The sequence below is a fragment of the Homalodisca vitripennis genome, chromosome 1 (assembly GCF_021130785.1).
Source record: "Homalodisca vitripennis isolate AUS2020 chromosome 1, UT_GWSS_2.1, whole genome shotgun sequence".
NCBI classification, from domain to species: Eukaryota; Metazoa; Arthropoda; class Insecta; order Hemiptera; family Cicadellidae; genus Homalodisca; species Homalodisca vitripennis.
The window spans coordinates 107,576,275-107,595,528 of NC_060207.1; the positions used below are offsets into that span (position 1 = coordinate 107,576,275).

The window sequence follows — 19,254 nt, forward strand, 5'->3', positions numbered from 1 at the left end:
CCTGAGTTTCCTCTTCCCGATTCCAAATTTGATCAGCTGATATTCTTGAGTTCAAATGTTGATTGTACCTTAGATCAGATGTTATGAATGCCGGGATAAGCCAAATGTCATGTAAGTTATCTTACAGTTTTAAATATTATGTGTTTCATATCGACAACCCAAAAATAAATTTAGTTTTTATGTTTTGCATTATTTTTACAAAGACATAACCTACAATGAAAGACTGTTTCTCATACGTGTGTGAAGGCTAGTATACTTTTTATCACTAATTCAAACCTTACATGAAGTTAACTAGCCTACAATCAGTTAAATAGTTTAGCATGAAAGCAAAACAAACAAACAAAGGCACTTTAACATTTTTAATTAGGATTTGGATTATTGCGATTAATATTTTATTAGAGAAGACGTAAGAATAACTAACAGGATTTTAGACATTAGCCTTTGTTATATGATAAAAATTAGAACACTGTTTCGAGAATCGGAGGCAATCCTTTTCAAAAAATGTAAAAAAACCTAATGCATTATGTAAAGGAAACAAAAATTAATATGTGGTGATTAACTTGAATATGGTAATTAATATTTGACAGCAGAACAAGCGTTTTGACATATAAAAAGGAGCAAATTCCAATTCTTGAAGACGAAAGGTAGTGTTCCATTTTTTTTAAGTATAACCGATGGAAAATGTCCGAAATGGTTTTACTCTTTCAATAGTTTTTAGATATTTATTCTGGAAGATTTTAAATAATTTAATACATTGAAAAACAGTAAACTGTTGTCTATTAAAATTTATCAAGTAATATATATATATTTTTTATATAAGTCACAGATATATATAATATCTATTGAAGTAAGGATAAATAGTTTATAATTCATTAGATTGGTGTATATTTTTGTTCTGCAAGGCATGTGTTGTATTTTTTCACATTGTGATTTTTATCGTAATTAAATTATTAGTTCATTCAAATTTAGAAAATATTGTATACGGGTGTCCTTTATTGGTTTTATCTCATGTAATTCCTTATTATTAGTTCAATCAGATACCCAAAATGCACAGAAATCCATTCAGACAAAAAAACTTAAACCGGTAGACAAAACACACGAAAATATAGAACTTTTGTGAATCGCCGCTACCGAGCAATGACTTCTGTTTTCACACGGCTTCAAAAATGCTCCCACATCTTCTAATTGCTCACCCAGTTATGGAGCAGTCTAGCTCTAGTTTCTGTAAGGAGTAGGTCTGTTTGTGAGTGTATTTTTAAAATCTAGGAAGAAGTTATTGAGTGTGTAGTGTAGGCGTTAAATGCGGGAAGTTGTTTTGAAATGGGAATAACTAGTTTTATGCTGTATCTGTGAAGAAAAGTGCTGGAATAAGGTTCAGTGTAAAACTTGACTTTGTCGTGGTGGTACTAAATTGGTTCAAAATGGAGATAGAAAACCCCCCGAAACAACCCAACATTCTGAAGGATGTGAGCCGGATGTGCTTTTTTAAACAGTTTGCCTGCAAAGAAACACTATTATGGAACGCTTTTAAAAATATTTATTGACAACACGTTTGTTGGCATAGCCGAAATGTAGTTCTCCTCATGTAATTCATATTCTACAAGGAATATGAATATGAGTGATGGTAGCCACATAACCTATGCTTACATTTAAGATTATCCTTAGACTACTAAATACGATTAGATTTTAATATGATAAATCTTGAAGTTAATCCTCTAACGAAACTCTCCATGACTTCTTATCACCTCAAACATTATTAATCAGCATATATTTGTAAGAAAAATTATATATTAATATTCAGTGCATTTATTAAACTTCAAGTATCAACTTTATTCAATCCACAAAGTTAACTATTTATAAATTAAGAGATATAGATCGAGTTAATAACATGTTAAAATTAGAAGAGGAGTTCATGACCATAATAGGAAAATGAACAACACTTAAATTGTATTAATTAATTTATATGTACATATAAACAATTTTTTTAATTATTTATCATGGATTTTAAAGTTTATATAGAGAATCAAACTAATTTGTAAAAATGTAAGTTTTAAGATATGGAAATGTTAGTTTTAATAATTCATTTGATATAAGGTAAATTGCTTATTACTTTTAAAATGATGTGTCATTCTTAATTACTATTACTAATTAGATCTGTATTCTTAATATTTAGAACTGCTATTTGTCATTACAATTTCCATTTTAAAAGCTATTTGTATTACATTTTTATAATTCTTAGTTGGTAAGGTTTAGCATAACTGCTTATAAAGTTTATCTGTCTCTGTTAAAAGGGGTTTGTATTAATATAGTTTTAAATTAACACAAAACTGTTACTTTAGAAATTTATAGTGGCAAGAGAATATGTACGCTACACCAATACGTGTGCAACACCAAGTGCCATACAACTACTTCACAGGAACTTCTCTCCACATTGTCTGGCTGCATGCAGTTTACATATAGAACCCAGTTGACTAATAGATCCTCTGAACTGCTAAAAGTAGGTCGTTGTCTCAACAACCCTCTTACTATATTTTATCCATTGAATTGAAAATAGGTTGTTGTTGCTATGACCCTTTTTCACATTGCTTATACATTGCTACATTTTGGTCCATTGACACAAAAAATTGTTGAGTAAAAGACCTGGTTCTCTCAATATAAACGTACAATATAATTTAGGCTCCTTGAGACAATGACCCATCTTTTGAAATATTCAGACAAAAAGTAGTGTTGCTACGAACCCAGTTGAGTAATTGACCCTTTTCATTCAATTTAGTGGGTTGTTGTAACAACGAACCTATGTAGAAAATCTTAAATATCAAAATATGGTCATTGTATCAACAACCTGTAGACTAAACGATCCTGTCTTATTTGTTATTTTTGCAGAAAGGGTTGTTGAGTCATTAGTAGTGTAAAGGACTTATTACCTTAAAGTCGAATATCAATTTTTGGATTAGAGTTTTGTTGTTTACTAATGGTAGCTTTCTTTTACAGGGATATTGTGTAAATTGTTTTTCAAAAAGGAAATAAGAAGATTTGAATTCACTTAATAACTAACCCAAGTTTTCAAAAGACAATTTCGATACCAGTATAATAGCTCAGAGTAAAGTTTTTCATTTTAATATTATTTCAAAGTTACTAGTAATAACCATTCCTACATCCGCCAACCCTTTCTTGAGAAATTACATAATTCAATTTACCTATATTGTAACATCTCTAATTAACTTCTAAATATTTTTGCATATAATTTCTCCCCATCAATATGTAATAAGTACATTTTAAATTGCCTATGTAGTAAATGCTACACCATATACATGATTTTACTTTGTATGAACTAATTTGAAACAATAATGTCGAACCTTATTATGTTAGGCTTTTAGGATTGTATTATAGTGAAGCTATATTTTTATGATCATACAAAACAAACCTCTCTACAAAACGATAGTTAATCTGCAATGTTATTTCTGCACACACACCGATCCGATAACGTCAAAACTACATTCATTTACTATAAAGTCATAGTAGGTTTGGTTCCAACTAATAGTACATGATTGTTAACATATTCGTTAAACCAAACTTAGAGTGGATTTAAAGGCGCAAGATATTTACCTTGAAGCCATTTGAAATGTTGTTCAATGTTAAAAATACATTTTGACACAAAACTGCATGGTCATCAAAATTGTTCCTGCTGATTTCATTACTCGTTACGTAAAAGAGTTAACTTTGTTTGAATTAACTTAGTTTGAACTATCTAAAATAAAACTTATTATGTAAATTAAAAACAGCTGCCAATTATTAATATGAATATCTGTAGGTCAAATGTTTTTATATTCAATAGTTTAAATATTTCTATAATTGATAGTTAATTTGATTATTACACTATATCTGTTTGCAAAGTGGAGAAAATGGATTAAAATGAGGAAAGGCGTAAAAAAATATTTCCCTGAAAAATGAAAAAATGCCTTTTAAGTACTGAGGTATGGCTGTTAGACCTTGAGTAGGGAGGTAGAGTCTCGGATAGGACAGTAGGGTGGATCTGTGTACATGTGTGTGATAGCGAGGTTTTCTTAATTTCCTCAAAACTTAAGAATACATTTGGCTGTTATGTGTTGTAGCAAATGTTTTGGTAGAATACATAATTATAAATTCTTTACATTGAAGGGTTTTCATTAATTCTATAAAATTATATCAACCAATCTTTCTACTATTGAAATGTTTTACAAACTGAATGTTTTAAATGACATTTGAAATGAAAATGAGTTGTGAAGACAAAATAATATAAAATAGTAATTAAACAATATAAAATATAGCAAACAATATAATCCCCTGGTCCCTATCTACAAATTGGTATTACATGATATATCAACTTTATTTTTTTGATTGAAATATATTACAAAGTTAATATTTTTAATAACATTTTACTAGTGTTGGTGAAATAAAATAATCATTAGCCTAAAAGTAATTGAATAATACAGTCGACTCTCGATAACTCGAATTTCAAGGGAACGGATTTTTTCTTCGAGTTACGTATAGTTCGACTTAAGAATAGTTCGAGTTATAGAGGTAATATTTCACTAAATTTCGACTTACAGAGGTAAACAAAATAAAATTCGAGTTATAGAGGTACAAATAAACTATGTTTTTTATTCCCTACATCCTTTACAAAACTAATGTTTGTACTGTAACTACATACATCATTTGTACTTACTGTCACACTGCAATGTATGCCTACAATTTATACGTACTTACAATTCAAATTTGAAAATAATCCGTAATCTTTGTCTGCCTAAGGCTTTTTTCAGAATTTAAGTCTATAATGTTCTCAATAACAACAACAGCAGAGAACACGTTGTCTGGTACGTCACTTGATTGTTCTAAGTAGCTACGTAAAGTGTTCACTGCGGCCTTGGCTTCCTTGGTTGTGATGTCCGGTGGCTGCTCCATGCCGTCGTCATTGTCATCATCAGAGAGGACGTCTTCACTTGTTACAGTTGCGATGATGTCTTGGTCCGATAATGATCCGTAGACTGAAACACCCTCGTCGACATTTGCAAAATCATCAAAGTCTAAATTCGGGAGCTCGTTATTTATCACGGTCCACTCAGCTTCAGCGTTAGGAAGTCTTGGTTCTAGTTCATGGGTTAGTTCTAGTTCAGCTTCGAGTTAGCGAGGGTTGATCTGAAAATTTCGAGTTGTAGAGGTAGTGTATTTAAAGACTTCGACTTATCTACTGAACTTCAAGTTATAGGGGTAATTTTTCTATTACTTCGAGTTACTGAGGTAAAATTCGGGTGCAAAATTAATTCGAGTTACGCATGGTTTTTTTTTTCGACTTAGGCAGGTTTTCTCAAGGGAACGGAAAAAAAATTCGAGTTATCAAAGAATTCGACTTATTGAGGTTCGAGTTATCGAGAGTCGACTGTACATTAATAATCTGTCCCTAATTACTATTTGTTATTATGCGATGTAGGTAGATAGGTACATAATGTACTACTATAGATAGATAAAAGTTACATTTAACCTTTACAAGTGCCTATGTGATCTGAGCTTGAAGATAGGTACTATCTCGAGGGATGTTTTTCTATTTCTACCGGAGGTCTAAAAGCCAGCTCTGATCTGATATCGGGAACTTTTATTTCGTCCTTCAAACACTTGTTTGTAATTGTTTCAAATTTTATTTTTTTTTAACATTCACTTTGTAATATAATTCAGTAGTAAAAGTTTATACAGCTATTGTAGAGAATTACTGAACTGTCTCCCTTTTTAGGAATCATTTTTGAGGCCTTTCCTCATTTTTATTCACTTCTTAATTCTGGAACTGGCAGTCAAATTTCTTTCAGTTGTAGATTGATTTTGGTACCTCATACTTGACCTCATCTTTATTTTGTTATCTGGGATATTTTTCTTGCAATAAATATTTTGTGTATATAATAAATTTAGTCTCTGTGTCCTTGAAAACAAAAAATTGCAAGAAAGTGAATTCATAGGTTTTGATTTGTACAAGTTACAATATAAACATTCAAAATATACTAAACATAGAGCTTTCAATTTGGAGTAAAACAAAAAAGAGTAGAATATTTTAAAACTTTTACTTAGGGTAAATAAAAAAGTACATATTGTTAAAATGACAACTTACTACTATAAAAGTTAAAACTTGAAGGTTCGGTTTTCATTGTTCAATCTTGTAACTAATTATTTTTCAATTAATTTAACTTATAATAGTTCTAAATAAATGTTAGTTTGACTTTGGCTTTTAAAGCAAAAGAATTTATTTCCTCAGGTTTCTTAATTACTAGATTTCGATCATGAAAATACATTGTCATAAGTAACATTAACAGTTCACTAAGACACACACAACAAAACAAACAAATAGTAATAATACTCATAAATAATAACATCTGATTGGTAGAATAATAAACAGAGAGTGACCAATCCGACTTATCACAGTGTGCACAGCAGGTGCAGTAACTTAGACATGAACATTGATTGGAATAGAGTTTATGATCTAGGCAAGTAGTGAAAATAACTTTTTTTAACCATAAGAGCCTTTTTTAATCAATCATGTTTTTGTACAAACAAATAATTTATAATCTTCAAATTTAAAAATCGGTTGATTTAAATAAACAATTTAGAATTAGTTGTTACAGAATGAATTATTTATAATTTAGATTTATATCCTAACTTTCATCAAAACTGTACAATTTCATTTCATAACAAATAGCTATTAAGTGTATGCAAACTAATAAATTCATCTACATTCTGTTTTACAAAGTAATATCTCCAACCCACACTTTTTAAAAAATGGGAGGAAAGTCATAATTATGCTTCTACTCATAGCTATTGTTTATTTTACAAAACCTCCAATTGATAATTAATCTGTTACTTGTTTTTATTTTTTGTTGTTATAATATCCACAAACTGTTTTATTAATTTGTCATGTATTTTTGTAAATCAGAATATTCTGTAGATGCTGAGCTAATACAGGATGACGGAAGTACTGAACATGTCAAGTGGTGAAGAAATAGAACATCTTTGTAACGATGTCCTTGCTCAACTCATAGATTCTTCATACAAAAGTAAAAACAATGCATTAGTAAGTACAAATCTCTTGTTTAATTTTCTTTTTGTAGGTGTAGATTAGGTACTTTGGTATTATCCAGAGGCACTATATTTGAAATAGTTTTTCTTACTGAAGACCTAAAAAGCTACATTTTTTAGAAAGAACAGACTTTGTTTGACTTACTGTAAAAATTACATTTAATTATGTCTATTGGTTCTTGTAATTTACCTCCATAACAAATAGTACATAGTCTGTACTATTGTTTATTAGTAGAGTGCCTAGATATCTTCACCAACATTGCTTCCTTTTGGGAGGCATTCATATTTTTGGTAAGTGATTCTCAAAATTTCAAAGTAGGAGGCTAATGGGTTTGTAGTTAAATAATTATTTAAGAAAGGGTGTTTACAAATGATTGTGAAAATGTTATAAGTTACTATGTACTTTACTTAATTTCATTATGATGGTAATTATTATCATAATTATAACTTAGGGACTTAAAAGAGGGTTGTACCTCAGACAGCTATTTAGTTATACACAAAATAATTGTTTTTAGTTGAAATTTTTTGTTATTTCATAATGCACTTTATTCGAAAATTCAAGGAGCTACTCATAAATAATAAATAATCAGGAAACTGATATACGATGGCGGTTTGATAAGTTTAGTAAATTTGTATGAAAGAGCAGGAAATTTTCGGAACCTACACTTTTGTTGTTAAGCCTGATATTTCCACAGATATTACAGCATGTTCGGAATGGTAGCTGTTATTAGTTGATTTTTGGCAGCCAGCTAAAGTGATAACTGCGTAGTTAGTTCCTTAGGCTGGAGAAAAACTAATTTCAAGTGGTCATTAAATATTTTCATTTGAAGGGTTGGACAGCTGCACAGGTCAAATCCGAGTTGGATGAAGTCCATGTTGGTTCTGCACAACATTGAATACCATTTATTTTTGGAACAATGAGTTTAAATGTAATCGGAGAGGCACGGAAGATAAAGCACGCTCCAGTTGGCCCTTTACAGTTACCACACAGGAAACCATTGATAAGGTGCATGATAAATTAATGGAAGATCGAAGATTAAAAGTTCGTGAGATAGCTGACATTGTAGGCATCTCAAATGAATGATTACATTGCATCCTCCATGAAAAACTAGCCATGAGGAAGCTCTGTGCGTGATGGGTGCTGCGCCTGCTAACTTTAGACCACAAACAGATATGAAAGAACTTTTCTACTCAGACCACAGGACTTGTTGCGCAGATTCATTACTGTGAGTGAAACTTGGATCCACTAATACACTCTAGAGACCAAAAAACAATAAAAATAATGGACGTAGAGTGGGGGGGAAAGTGCACCAAAGAAGGCGAAGTCTGTTTTGTCAGCTGGAAAGGTGGTAGCCATTGTCTTTTGAAATTCTCAGGGTAAAATCCTGATAGATTATTTGGAAAAAAGGCAGATCCTGCCTCCATAACTGGGCCCTATTATGCTGCTCTTCTGGATCATTTTAAACAGGAACTCATTGAAAAACGTCCAAGATTGGTATTGGAAGAAGGTGCTGTTTCGCCAGAACAATGCTCCAGCCCACACAGCAGCTATCGCAATGGCAAAAGTGCTCAACTTGGTATTCGAATTGGTTCCTCGTCCACCCTATTCACCAAATTTGGCTCAGAGTGACTTCTTTTTATTCCCAAACTTGAAAATTTGGCTTGGTGGGAAAAAGTTTTCATTGAATGAGGAAGTGTCTGGTGCTGTGACAGACTATGTGCAGAGTTTGACAAAGCCTACTTTGCCGATGGGTTGAAAAAATTGGAAACTCGTTGGACCAAGTGTATAGCCTTAAAAGAAGATTATGTCTTGACATAACCATGTTCTTGAAATAAAGTGAGTTTTTGTCTTTAAAAACAATATTTTTTCTATTTTTCCAGATCTATTAAACCATCCTCATAGATGATTCTTCAAGTCAGTGCAAAAAAATAGTTCTGATTATTATGAATGTACTGCACAATATAAAAATGCAAACTTTTATTAACTTATCATTAGCAAGATTTTGGTGTAGAGGTAGTATGACATTTTTCTGCTACTGCCTATTGAAAAAGACATGGCTGAGTTGGGGACTCAATGAAGAGACTTTTATAAAGAACAATCCTACAATGTTCATATGAAGAACAAATTTTATTTCCTTTTTTTTATGGGTAGTTTAGTATTTTTCTGGAATTTTACCTCCTCCACTCACGATGAGTATGTTGAAGCTGAGAAATTTATGAATAACCATTTCAGCCAATCAGTAACTATTAAGGGAACACAGGAATATCACACTTGTATCCCTGTAAATTCAAGTATATCAAAGATGTACATACAAATATTCTCTGGAGGTACCCTGAAAAACTAAAAATAGGAAAAAGGGATATAGAACCCCTGCATATGATCAAAAATGTATATGTTGAAGAAGAATGAAGGAGAAAGATGAAGTAAAAGTGACAATTTTGCACCCTGCTGGTCCTTCATCCATACATATTATGGATACCATTGACTTTGCAAAGTTGATACTACTATTCTTACAGAAAGAATTTACATAATAACATGCTATAAAAACTTCACACTTTAAAAAAAAATCAAAATATTTGAATTTGATTTTTCAAAACAACCTTTAACTACAAAGGATGTTGGGTTCTACATCAAAAGAAAGATTATTTAAAACAGTAAAATGAGACCACTCCAATCTCCTTAGCTCGATTATGAGTAAAGCTATGGTGATTTCAAAACATGGTGTTTTCGGTTTTGTTTGTAGATTTTGAGAAACATTACATAACAGTAACTTTGAAACTATTTAAAATATTTGGGGGGGGGGGGTAATTGGCAATTTTCCTCATCTACATGAGGAATACCTTCATATCAAATTGTGAGGTGGTCAAGTAAATTTTTTAAATTAGTGTGTTGATTTCATACAGAAGATCCCCAAAATCAATTTTAAATTGAATGGAAAACATTCTTAAATGATATAGAAAGTGTACTTGTACACTTGTACAAATTTCTCTCCGGTTACATACTCTAGTATTTGTTGTGACTGGAGTTTGTAACAATTCATTATCTTCCAGAATCAGCTGCGCCTAATTTGTGGCAAAAGTGAGTGTGTTTGTGGAACCCTGACTCCTTCACAGAACCTGAGCTATTTGCTGCAAGTACAAGCAGAGAAGATTCTGGACCTGTCCATCGGTCTGTCTCTCATCCGCAATTACACCAGCCTAGCTCAAGATAAACGTTGGCAGTCTGTCCTGGAACGGATGCTGAGACTTTCACTGTCTGATTCTGCCTCGGACAGCATAACTCATTTCTTTGATCAGCTTTGGAGATTTCATGGTAAGTTCAGACAGAAATTTATTGTTAAACTGAGAGATACATTGTCATTATACTTTGCTTTTTCAAGTTTATTGCTAATCCTGTCACGAAACAACTGTTCAGTTCATGTTTATGAGCTTGGTTAACTACGGTCTACAGTCAATATTTCAAATCTAGAGAGAAAGCTATTAGCTGAGTGATTTTATGAGTAAAGTTTATTTTTGAATAAAAAATATGTATTGTGTTCTTTGTTCATTAACCCTTTGACTGGTGGGTTTTTTCTCAGTAAGAGTGTTTTAAAAAGTTAGTTTTTTTTTTTATTTGTTTTTTTTTATTTGGGTTTATTGTAATAGATGTGTTATGAAAAACACTCAATTAAACGCTTTTGAGGTTTTTTGTATTTATATAGAAATTAATCTAATCATGCACAAAAGTTATTATATTTACAAAATATGAAAATAAGACCAAATATTCAGTATTTTCTCATAAACATACTAAAGTACAACTGAGCAGGTCTAGCAAGAGCCGTGACCGGCGCGAGAGGGAAATGTGGAGTGGGGCGAGAGGGAGGGAAGCACTGAGCCGCCTGGCCTCACCGAGCCGCGCCGACGTGCTCACAAGCAACCACTATTCACAGATACGACATTCTAAATGCAGTCATAACTACTTATACCTTAATATTAGTAATTATATCACACGAGAACTCCACTGTTCTATTGCACATTGCACATTGTTAACGCACATTGTGGTAGGGTGCATTATCAATAACAATAACAGAGTTTTGGGGTATGTTAGGAATTAATTGTGTCCGTATCCATTTTTCATAGTTGCTGAAATTCATGTCACCATGATGTCCCCTGTTTTTTTTTCCCAGAAATGGACGTCAATAGTGCATTATTTACAAAGCCATCTTCGTTACCGGCATGAACAATTATTATTCTCTCGCCCTTACTAATAGGGGTTTTTAAACCTGCCTCGCTTCCATCACTCCAACTCAAGGGTTTTGTGTGTGTAGAATGAACGTAGGCCTCGTCCATATAGATTACTGGCCTATCTTCCGATCGATAATTCTGGATATTTCTCAAATATTTTAAATGTAGTTCCCTTATATCAGTTTTTTCAACCAATACTTTCCTGTTATTAACTGATTTCCTCCAGTGAAAGTTTAGCTTGTGTAAAACTCTTACCTAACGACCCATTTACTCCCTGTAAAATTAATTTTTTCTCTGAGAGCTGGTAATAGAGTTTTTACTGTTGGCCGTTCGCCATTGATTTTGTGGAACCCATTTACAGTTCACCTGACAACGCATAAATCAAACTCATCTAACTCCGTTTTGTTCTTTACTCTATGTCTTTTTTTATTTGGCGTATAAAACTGGGTTTCAGTCTGAACAACGGTTCTACTTTCTGCAATAATTCTCTTCACAGACGTCAGTGATACACCCGTGGCTTCCGCTACATGACATTGAATTTGTTTTAAATGTATTGCAGCTCCAATTTCAGCTTCACATTTCATAAATTTTTACACATTTGCAATGATTTCTCGACTATGGCTATCCAATACTTTTCGTCCACCAATTAGTTTACGATGCTGCTGAGCTTCCATATTAATATGAGTACAAACAACAATAAAACAACCACTATATAACACCTACAACGACAGCACGGCCATGTGAACGCTAAATGTCAGCACAACGGAAGGACACGACTCCAACGCCTGACAGCAGTGAACTGAACCGGCTGCTACCCCCACTCCTACATCTGACCTCTAGGCTACTGCGCATCTTTGGCCCACGGCTCTTGCTAGACCTGCTCTATTGTACAGGTTAGGTACAAGTTAGTAACAGTACACAAGTCTTCTCAGAAATCTTTGATGGTATGAAAGGCGCGAAAACAGTTGGACACAAAGCGGAATGTCGCAATCCTGGCACATCGTGTCCAGTCATTTTTTGGTTTAACAATTACAAATCCATTGTGAACTAAGGTACATTGCTTTTTTGTTATATGTATTGCTTTAAATTACTTTTTCCTTTTTGTTCATCCTTCACCAAAGTACATACTAAACTTGGTTACTAAAGTGAATATTTTTTTCATGTTAGCCTTTGGCAACCTCAACCTTTTATTTACTACAATTGACATTTTTATATTTAGAAATAAAATGCCTTTAATTTAATATGCCATTCAATTATTATTTTGGCATTATTATATCTTGAATTATTATTTAATAATTTCAATTTTTCAAAAATATGGGACATAATTATTGTGTATTTTGAGCCATGATCATCACAAATTTTCACTTTACTAAAAAGTAAGAACATATCATATTCAGGAAGAAAGTATCTTTAAGCGGATATATCGATCAACAATAATGGGTTTATTAAAAACGTTTGACTTTTATTTAATTATTAGTTTTTGGCATTCAATAATCCAATTTCATACTTAAGATTCTCAAATTCTAGCAAGTTAATGATTTTTTATTAAATGTACATACATTGTAACTTTAGTAAATATTACCTTAGAACTTTTAGGTTGATTTAAAAATCTACATTTTCCATTGTTTCTCGATAAAAAATAGCATTAAAATATGTTTGCCTACCTATAATAACTTTAAAATCAAAAGTGCAAACTCTCCTAAATGTCAAACCACTTGTATATACTTCTAACATACTTTAGTACTGTAAACTTAATTTACTTTACTCTTCTTTCAGGACTAAAATTTTTTACCATCAGTTTGGTAGAAGACTTCATACAAAGCAAGCCTAAATATTTGGAAGAAGATGTTTTTGAAGTATTTAAAGAATCACTCCAAGGTATAAAACCCAGTTGTGTTTGGACACATGAAAAGTTTGATAGACTCGTTTACTGGAGCAGTAACTCAACAAGGATATTTTGTACAGTGACTAGTGTGCTAAACATGTGGTTGCAGAGGATTGTGGGTGCAACTCGGCTGTACGAAGGCTGTGTCACCATTGTTGTCAGTTTTATAAGCAAAGTCAGGTTAAAGTGTATGGAAAGCAAGAGAGATTTTGTGCTTCTCTATCCGGCTGAGCTTCATAGTATAGTTTCCCTTTTGGACATCAAATCAACGATTTTCCCACATATTGCTGCAAGTGTGGGAGCTTTGACACTCTCAACTGTTGTCTCTATTTTGCGACAAAATCTTGAAAAGAAACCAATGCAAACACTTTGTCTCCTCACTCATTTTCCTGAATGGAGCTCTTTCTTAAATAGATAACAAAAATAGTGATTATTACCATGCTTACATTATTGCTATGATTATTTTTAAGCTCCAACATGTTATTTTTAATGATTATTTTAATAATTACATTTCTTAAAAAAGGAAAATGTTAAATTAGTTTCCTGTGTTTATCATTAATTGCTGGTACCATTATTTACAAATATATGTTAAATAATAGTTTATACAATAATGATCTGAGGAGAGTATAATAGTTTCTGTAATGATTGTGTATGTTTAAGCAGAGGAGAAATTTCTGTCTACAGCTTACAGCAATGCTGGTGAAAATGCCGAGCAACTATATATTGAAATCCGTCTTGTCTTTAGAGCATTATGACTGACATTTTGTGATCGTACCATAACACCGGTCAGGTTGTCTTCAAGAAGTTCTATGTTCATTCACCATGTCAGCAATATCCAGCCATTGGTTCGGAAGTCACTTTTTAGCCGTTGGTCCCCAGGTTAAATTTGAGAGAGGGCTTCTTAGCCCTAACTTCGCCTGATAACATAAGATATTTGAACTTTACTTTTTGCCATGACCCAAGAGATTTTTTCTCTTATTTCTTTTTATTAAAGAAATTACATTTTCAAAATCATTTGTAAAGAAATTCATTTTCAAATCATGAAGTTGAGTATCGTGAACATACTTACAGACTAGAGGCAGCATCAATGGTAATTTGACTGTTTTCATAATCTCATAGATATTTTCATCTGTTATAAAAGTAGTTGGACTGATTCATTCTCAAGGCCATCTACATTGTTTGTGCAACCTTAATAGAAATTCCTAAGCCACTTATACATTGACATTTTTTGTGAATCACAATAGCTTTACATGGAAAACAGAATTTGATGGAATGCTACATGTTGGTCTAGTCATTTTTTAATCCAATGAATTACCAATTCTTTGTAAGAGATCTTAATTTATGGCGGTAGTAAACGATGAATAGCTGGGTGTTTACTTCAGTAGCACAAGCAACCAACCACAGCTAGAGTGATTTTACTTTCAGCAGGTTCCTATCGAATATAGGTAACTATTCTGGAGATAACAAATGTTTGCCCCTATCACGTATTATAATGGACATATTAAATATAATTGTTGAGGAACACTACCTGGCTTGTACTATAATAAAACAAAAAACTTCACTATAGTGTAATTTGGTCATTGTGTAGCCTGTCCTATTCACATAATAACTGTTATACTTGTATTTAATTATGGGTAAAACAATCATTTTAAACAACTAGAGTAAAGGAGGAGAGCCATAGAATTTGAAGTGGAAAATGTTTGGTTGTCTTGTCCAATTACAATTAGTTTATATCTGGTCCATTAAGCACGTTCAGTGTGGCCATTAGAGCATTCAATTATGTTATTAGTGAACATTATTGTATACTCTTACCATAAAATTTTCATTTTGACATAGTAGAAATATTTTAGTTATTTCAAAAGAAACTGTAAATACCCTACATACATTCTTTTAAAGTCTCATTTTATTTTCAATATTAACAAATTATAAAACAGAATGTGATAGTTGTAATAACACAACCAGTTGTGTTTTGGTTGTTCTTTTAATTTACCCAAACAAGTGAAATTGTAGTTGATTGACACAAACAGGTAAAGTTGCAGTGTGGAGAATGAATGTGAATTTGTCATAAACTTGTTACAATCTTACGTTGGGTGATTCTTAAAAAGTAATTAACTTATAGTCCAGGAACACTAAAGAACCTGCTGTTTTACTTGGAATCTAAACTGGTTACGGATCTAACACTATTGGCTAACTGTCAAGAACGAATCTGTTAATTGACCATATGGAAGAATTATTGTTATTACTACATTAAGTATAATGTGAAATACAATAATTTAGAAAGTTCAATGAATTATGTTTTATTATGAAAGTTCAGTAGAATAAGATAATGGCATATTTACAATAAATTTGTTGGATTATGGAAATATTTATCATTTTGAATACAAATTCTGTAAAATTCACTAGGATGTCTATTATATCACTTAAACAAATCAATGATTTACATTTAATTAGTCTGGAAGGGCACAGAGTTTTCATACAACATCCATGATAATACATGCACTGTATTACATGGTATCTTTCTAAAACAAAATCTTATTGGCTTTCAAAGTTCCATTGTGCAAAAACACATAATTACAATTATATCACAGATAAATAAATTAGAAAATTTACTAAAATATTTGTTAAAAAGTGTTAACAGTTGGTTGTGAGATTTTTATAGCTATTTAGAAGAATATTTTTGTGAATAGATCTTTTTATTAAAAGTTGTTTCTAAAAACATATACATAACTTTTTTATACTAACTTAAATATAGAAGAAAACATTTGGTGGCATAAGAAATAAGAAAGTAAGTCATGTCAATGACACATAAGTAGTTGTGTTTTTATCGTATAATTACTATACAGAGAATTGTGTATGCAGTACACATGGACTACATTGTAAAGAGCTATGTATTTCAGAGACTGTACAAAAAAGTATTAAAATCAACAGATAAAAATGCAAACCATATCTAAAATAACTAGGATTTTTATTATAATAACATTTAACATAATTAGCATATTTTGAATTTATCTTCACTTTAAATCATATCGAAATGTCATCAATTATGAGCATTTAAAATATACAAGGTTCCACTATCTCTCAAATCTGCATAATTGGTTAGTTTTATCAGTAATGATAGGATGATTTATTTATTATGTAGTAATTAGTAACATTAGGGTGACATCAAGTAGTGAGCGTTAGTGACACGGTGGACCAAATGTAATCTGATAACATAGTGATAAGGCCATTGTAACGGCAGCATCTGAGGAAACACCATGTCCAGACTAAGTATTCCTAATATAGCTCACAGCTTGTCCAGCATCACCAGTCATCTCAGTGTGCCAGGGATTGAGTTTGCAAGAAGGAGTTTTGAGCGACTCAGTGGGATATTTCGGTCGAAAAAAACCACAACTGAAGCGAGAACTCAGCCTGATTTCCTCTGTGAACCTCATTGTCAATGGCACAATCGGTAAGAGATCAATTAGGATGGATTTAAATTATGCTTCTAATTTAAGAATGAAAACAATTCAATTTAGTTTTGTTCGTCAATAAAACAGAAAATTGTTTTAAACAAATACCTAGAACATTGATATTTAATGTTTCAATTTTTCTTCATTTTGAGTACCTTTTAAAAATCTTTTGGAAGAATAAAAACACAACATTTTTGCTGCCTGCTGAACATATTTTGTGTAATTTACAGAATTTTAAAAACTAAGATTTAAGTAACAAACAATTATTTGACAACTGTTGCCTCACACTAGGTTAAAAAATTAAATTCTGTGTCAGAAATACACCAAAACAATAAAGTGATTACAGATATTGAGTATAATATAACTGCACTTACAGTATAGAAGTGTTGTATAAGTACCTGTCCTAAACCAAAGCATTGACAGTTTTAATGCATTTTGTGCAATCTGATAGTAGCATATAACTTAAATCACAATTAGTTTATTAATGTTTGTTTATAATGATTTATTTGCTTACAAAATGTATATAACTTTATTTGATGACAAAATTTATAGAGTGAGGCAAAAATATGGAATGTAATTATTTTCTTGGTTTGCATTATGACAGAGACTTGAAAAAAGTGGCTTTTGAAATATTTGCATTATGTACACAAAGGATAAAAAAAACTCAAGCAATATATAGAATATTCTAACAAATTGTATAACTTGTTTTATTTTCTAATAAATAAATAAAATAAACAGGCATTTATTGTGATCGATTACCATATATCTGTTTTTCATTTAAAACAATTACCAGAACAAAAATTTCACTTAAGCATAAATAAATGTTTCTTAAGCTTAACTTTAAAATTGCAACCTTTGATCAATTTAAGATTACAGTGCAGACCGTTGTACAACTTTGGACCAAAGTCAACAACATTTAAATGGGAAGTATAAAAATGTTATGCATATCTTTTTTATTTTGAAGTTAGAGGCTTATGTTTGTAATTGTATATAATTATGCTATCACCTCTAAATCAATACTGAGATATGTTCAATTTTATTCTTAAAGGAAGGGATATTAATTATAAATATTAAATTAGGTCATTTTACAGAACCATTAAAGCAGCCACTGGTACATTGATGATTATTAGCTTGTCTAAGTCATGAGCTGCGGTCAGCAGAGATGTGAACAAGTGTTACAACAAAAAACAGCCAGATTACATGTATACAGTTACCTAAATAAGCCTGAAAATGTACTAATAAAAAAATAGGTGGATCTCAAAAACCTATAAGATCTTCTGTACTCATACGAAGTTTAAACAATATATTTCAGGTGTATTAAACAAAAGTGTATTTTCTATAACTCAGGCTTGCAATGATATGTCTCCTACTATAGCTGAGAATACCCATGCTTTTCTACAAGACCAAACATAACTTTGTTTGTCATGTGACAACTGTGTATTAAATATTGTAATAAATAAGTTATGCATTTATATTTGTAAGTTTATAGTCTTAAAATTTCCCTGTTACACAACATTTTTTGTACAACCCTCAAGTCACAGAATCACCAGACTACCAAAAGAACTTACTCGAGAGTAGGCCACATACAACTGGCCATGGGAGAAACACAGCCTTCTTAAATCCACTCCAGCCATGTTTAACGATTGCCCTTGAGCTTTTTTCACTGTCATAGAAAAGCAGAGTGTGACTAGGAACTGTAGTCTTTTAAATTAAAACTGATAATCCAGAGGAATCGTGGGAATACAGGGTGTTATGACTATTCCATCTGTCCCATAGCCACTGAATGTAGTAGTCGGAACAAAGTTTTAACTTGTAGTCTTGTGCCAATACAAGAGTTTTAGTAAGAGGGATGAAATAGCAACAGCATTGTGATAGTTCAGCTTCTGAACACTTGTGAAATTCCTGGTGAGTTACAATACTGTAGACACTAACAGGACAGTGGAGAGCATCTTCTGGATCTACTACTGAATTGATAGATTGGTACTTCATAACCTAAGTGTGGAGTTGCTCCAATTGAAGATTGTTAATGTATGTTTCAGAGTAATTTTAACACATCCACTTCTGACCAATTTTACCTATGAGTTGATCTGTACTAAAAAGAAAGTATAGACACACAAAAATATTTGTCTTTGGTACAAAAATAAACTTTATTACGAATTTCACTTTAAAAAAATGGACTCGTAAACGAGTTGTCAGTACATAGCATAACATATTGACGCTATGTGCTGAAGAGGCGATAACGCGTCCAGGAGCTTTAAGTGACAAATAACACCTGATTTTAGAATGATAATACAAATTGAATTTGTTTCACTTACCATATGTTTACATCTCTGAATGGAAATAATAATAAATTCATCACACAACTTTACACTATATACAGAACATTTCTTCTAGGGATGATAACTCGCAAAACAGTCTTGAAGACACAAAGCTGATGTTTCTGGACAAGCTTTGCACTGGTATGTTGTATCCTTTCTTCATCCGTTGCAAGAACACATTTTACACTTTTTTCTTGCTTTGATTTCTTTGCCATTCAAAGGCAGCTTTATAGATAGGTGCCTCACTTCCTCCCACTTTCTTCCTCTTCATGTTGATGTTCTC

At 31.8% G+C, this 19,254-nt stretch overlaps 1 protein-coding gene across 6 annotated transcripts; it reads left to right on the forward strand.

Annotated features, from left to right (window-relative positions):
* On the forward strand, positions 1–13,732 carry LOC124368873. Of its 6 annotated transcripts, none has more exons than XM_046826349.1 (5): positions 33–111; positions 2,340–2,497; positions 6,953–7,090; positions 10,147–10,408; positions 13,096–13,732. In XM_046826349.1, exons 3-5 carry the CDS (start codon positions 6,983–6,985, stop codon positions 13,620–13,622), a joined length of 897 nt encoding a protein of 298 aa, XP_046682305.1. In that variant the 5' UTR covers positions 33–111; positions 2,340–2,497; positions 6,953–6,982; the 3' UTR covers positions 13,623–13,732. The 6 variants fall into 6 exon arrangements, with proteins under 6 accessions (XP_046682315.1, XP_046682334.1, XP_046682305.1 ...); XM_046826387.1 differs by having other exon boundaries at positions 6,965–7,090; XM_046826359.1 differs by lacking the exon at positions 2,340–2,497 and having other exon boundaries at positions 1–111.
* The last annotated feature ends 5,522 nt before the right edge of the window (positions 13,733–19,254 follow it).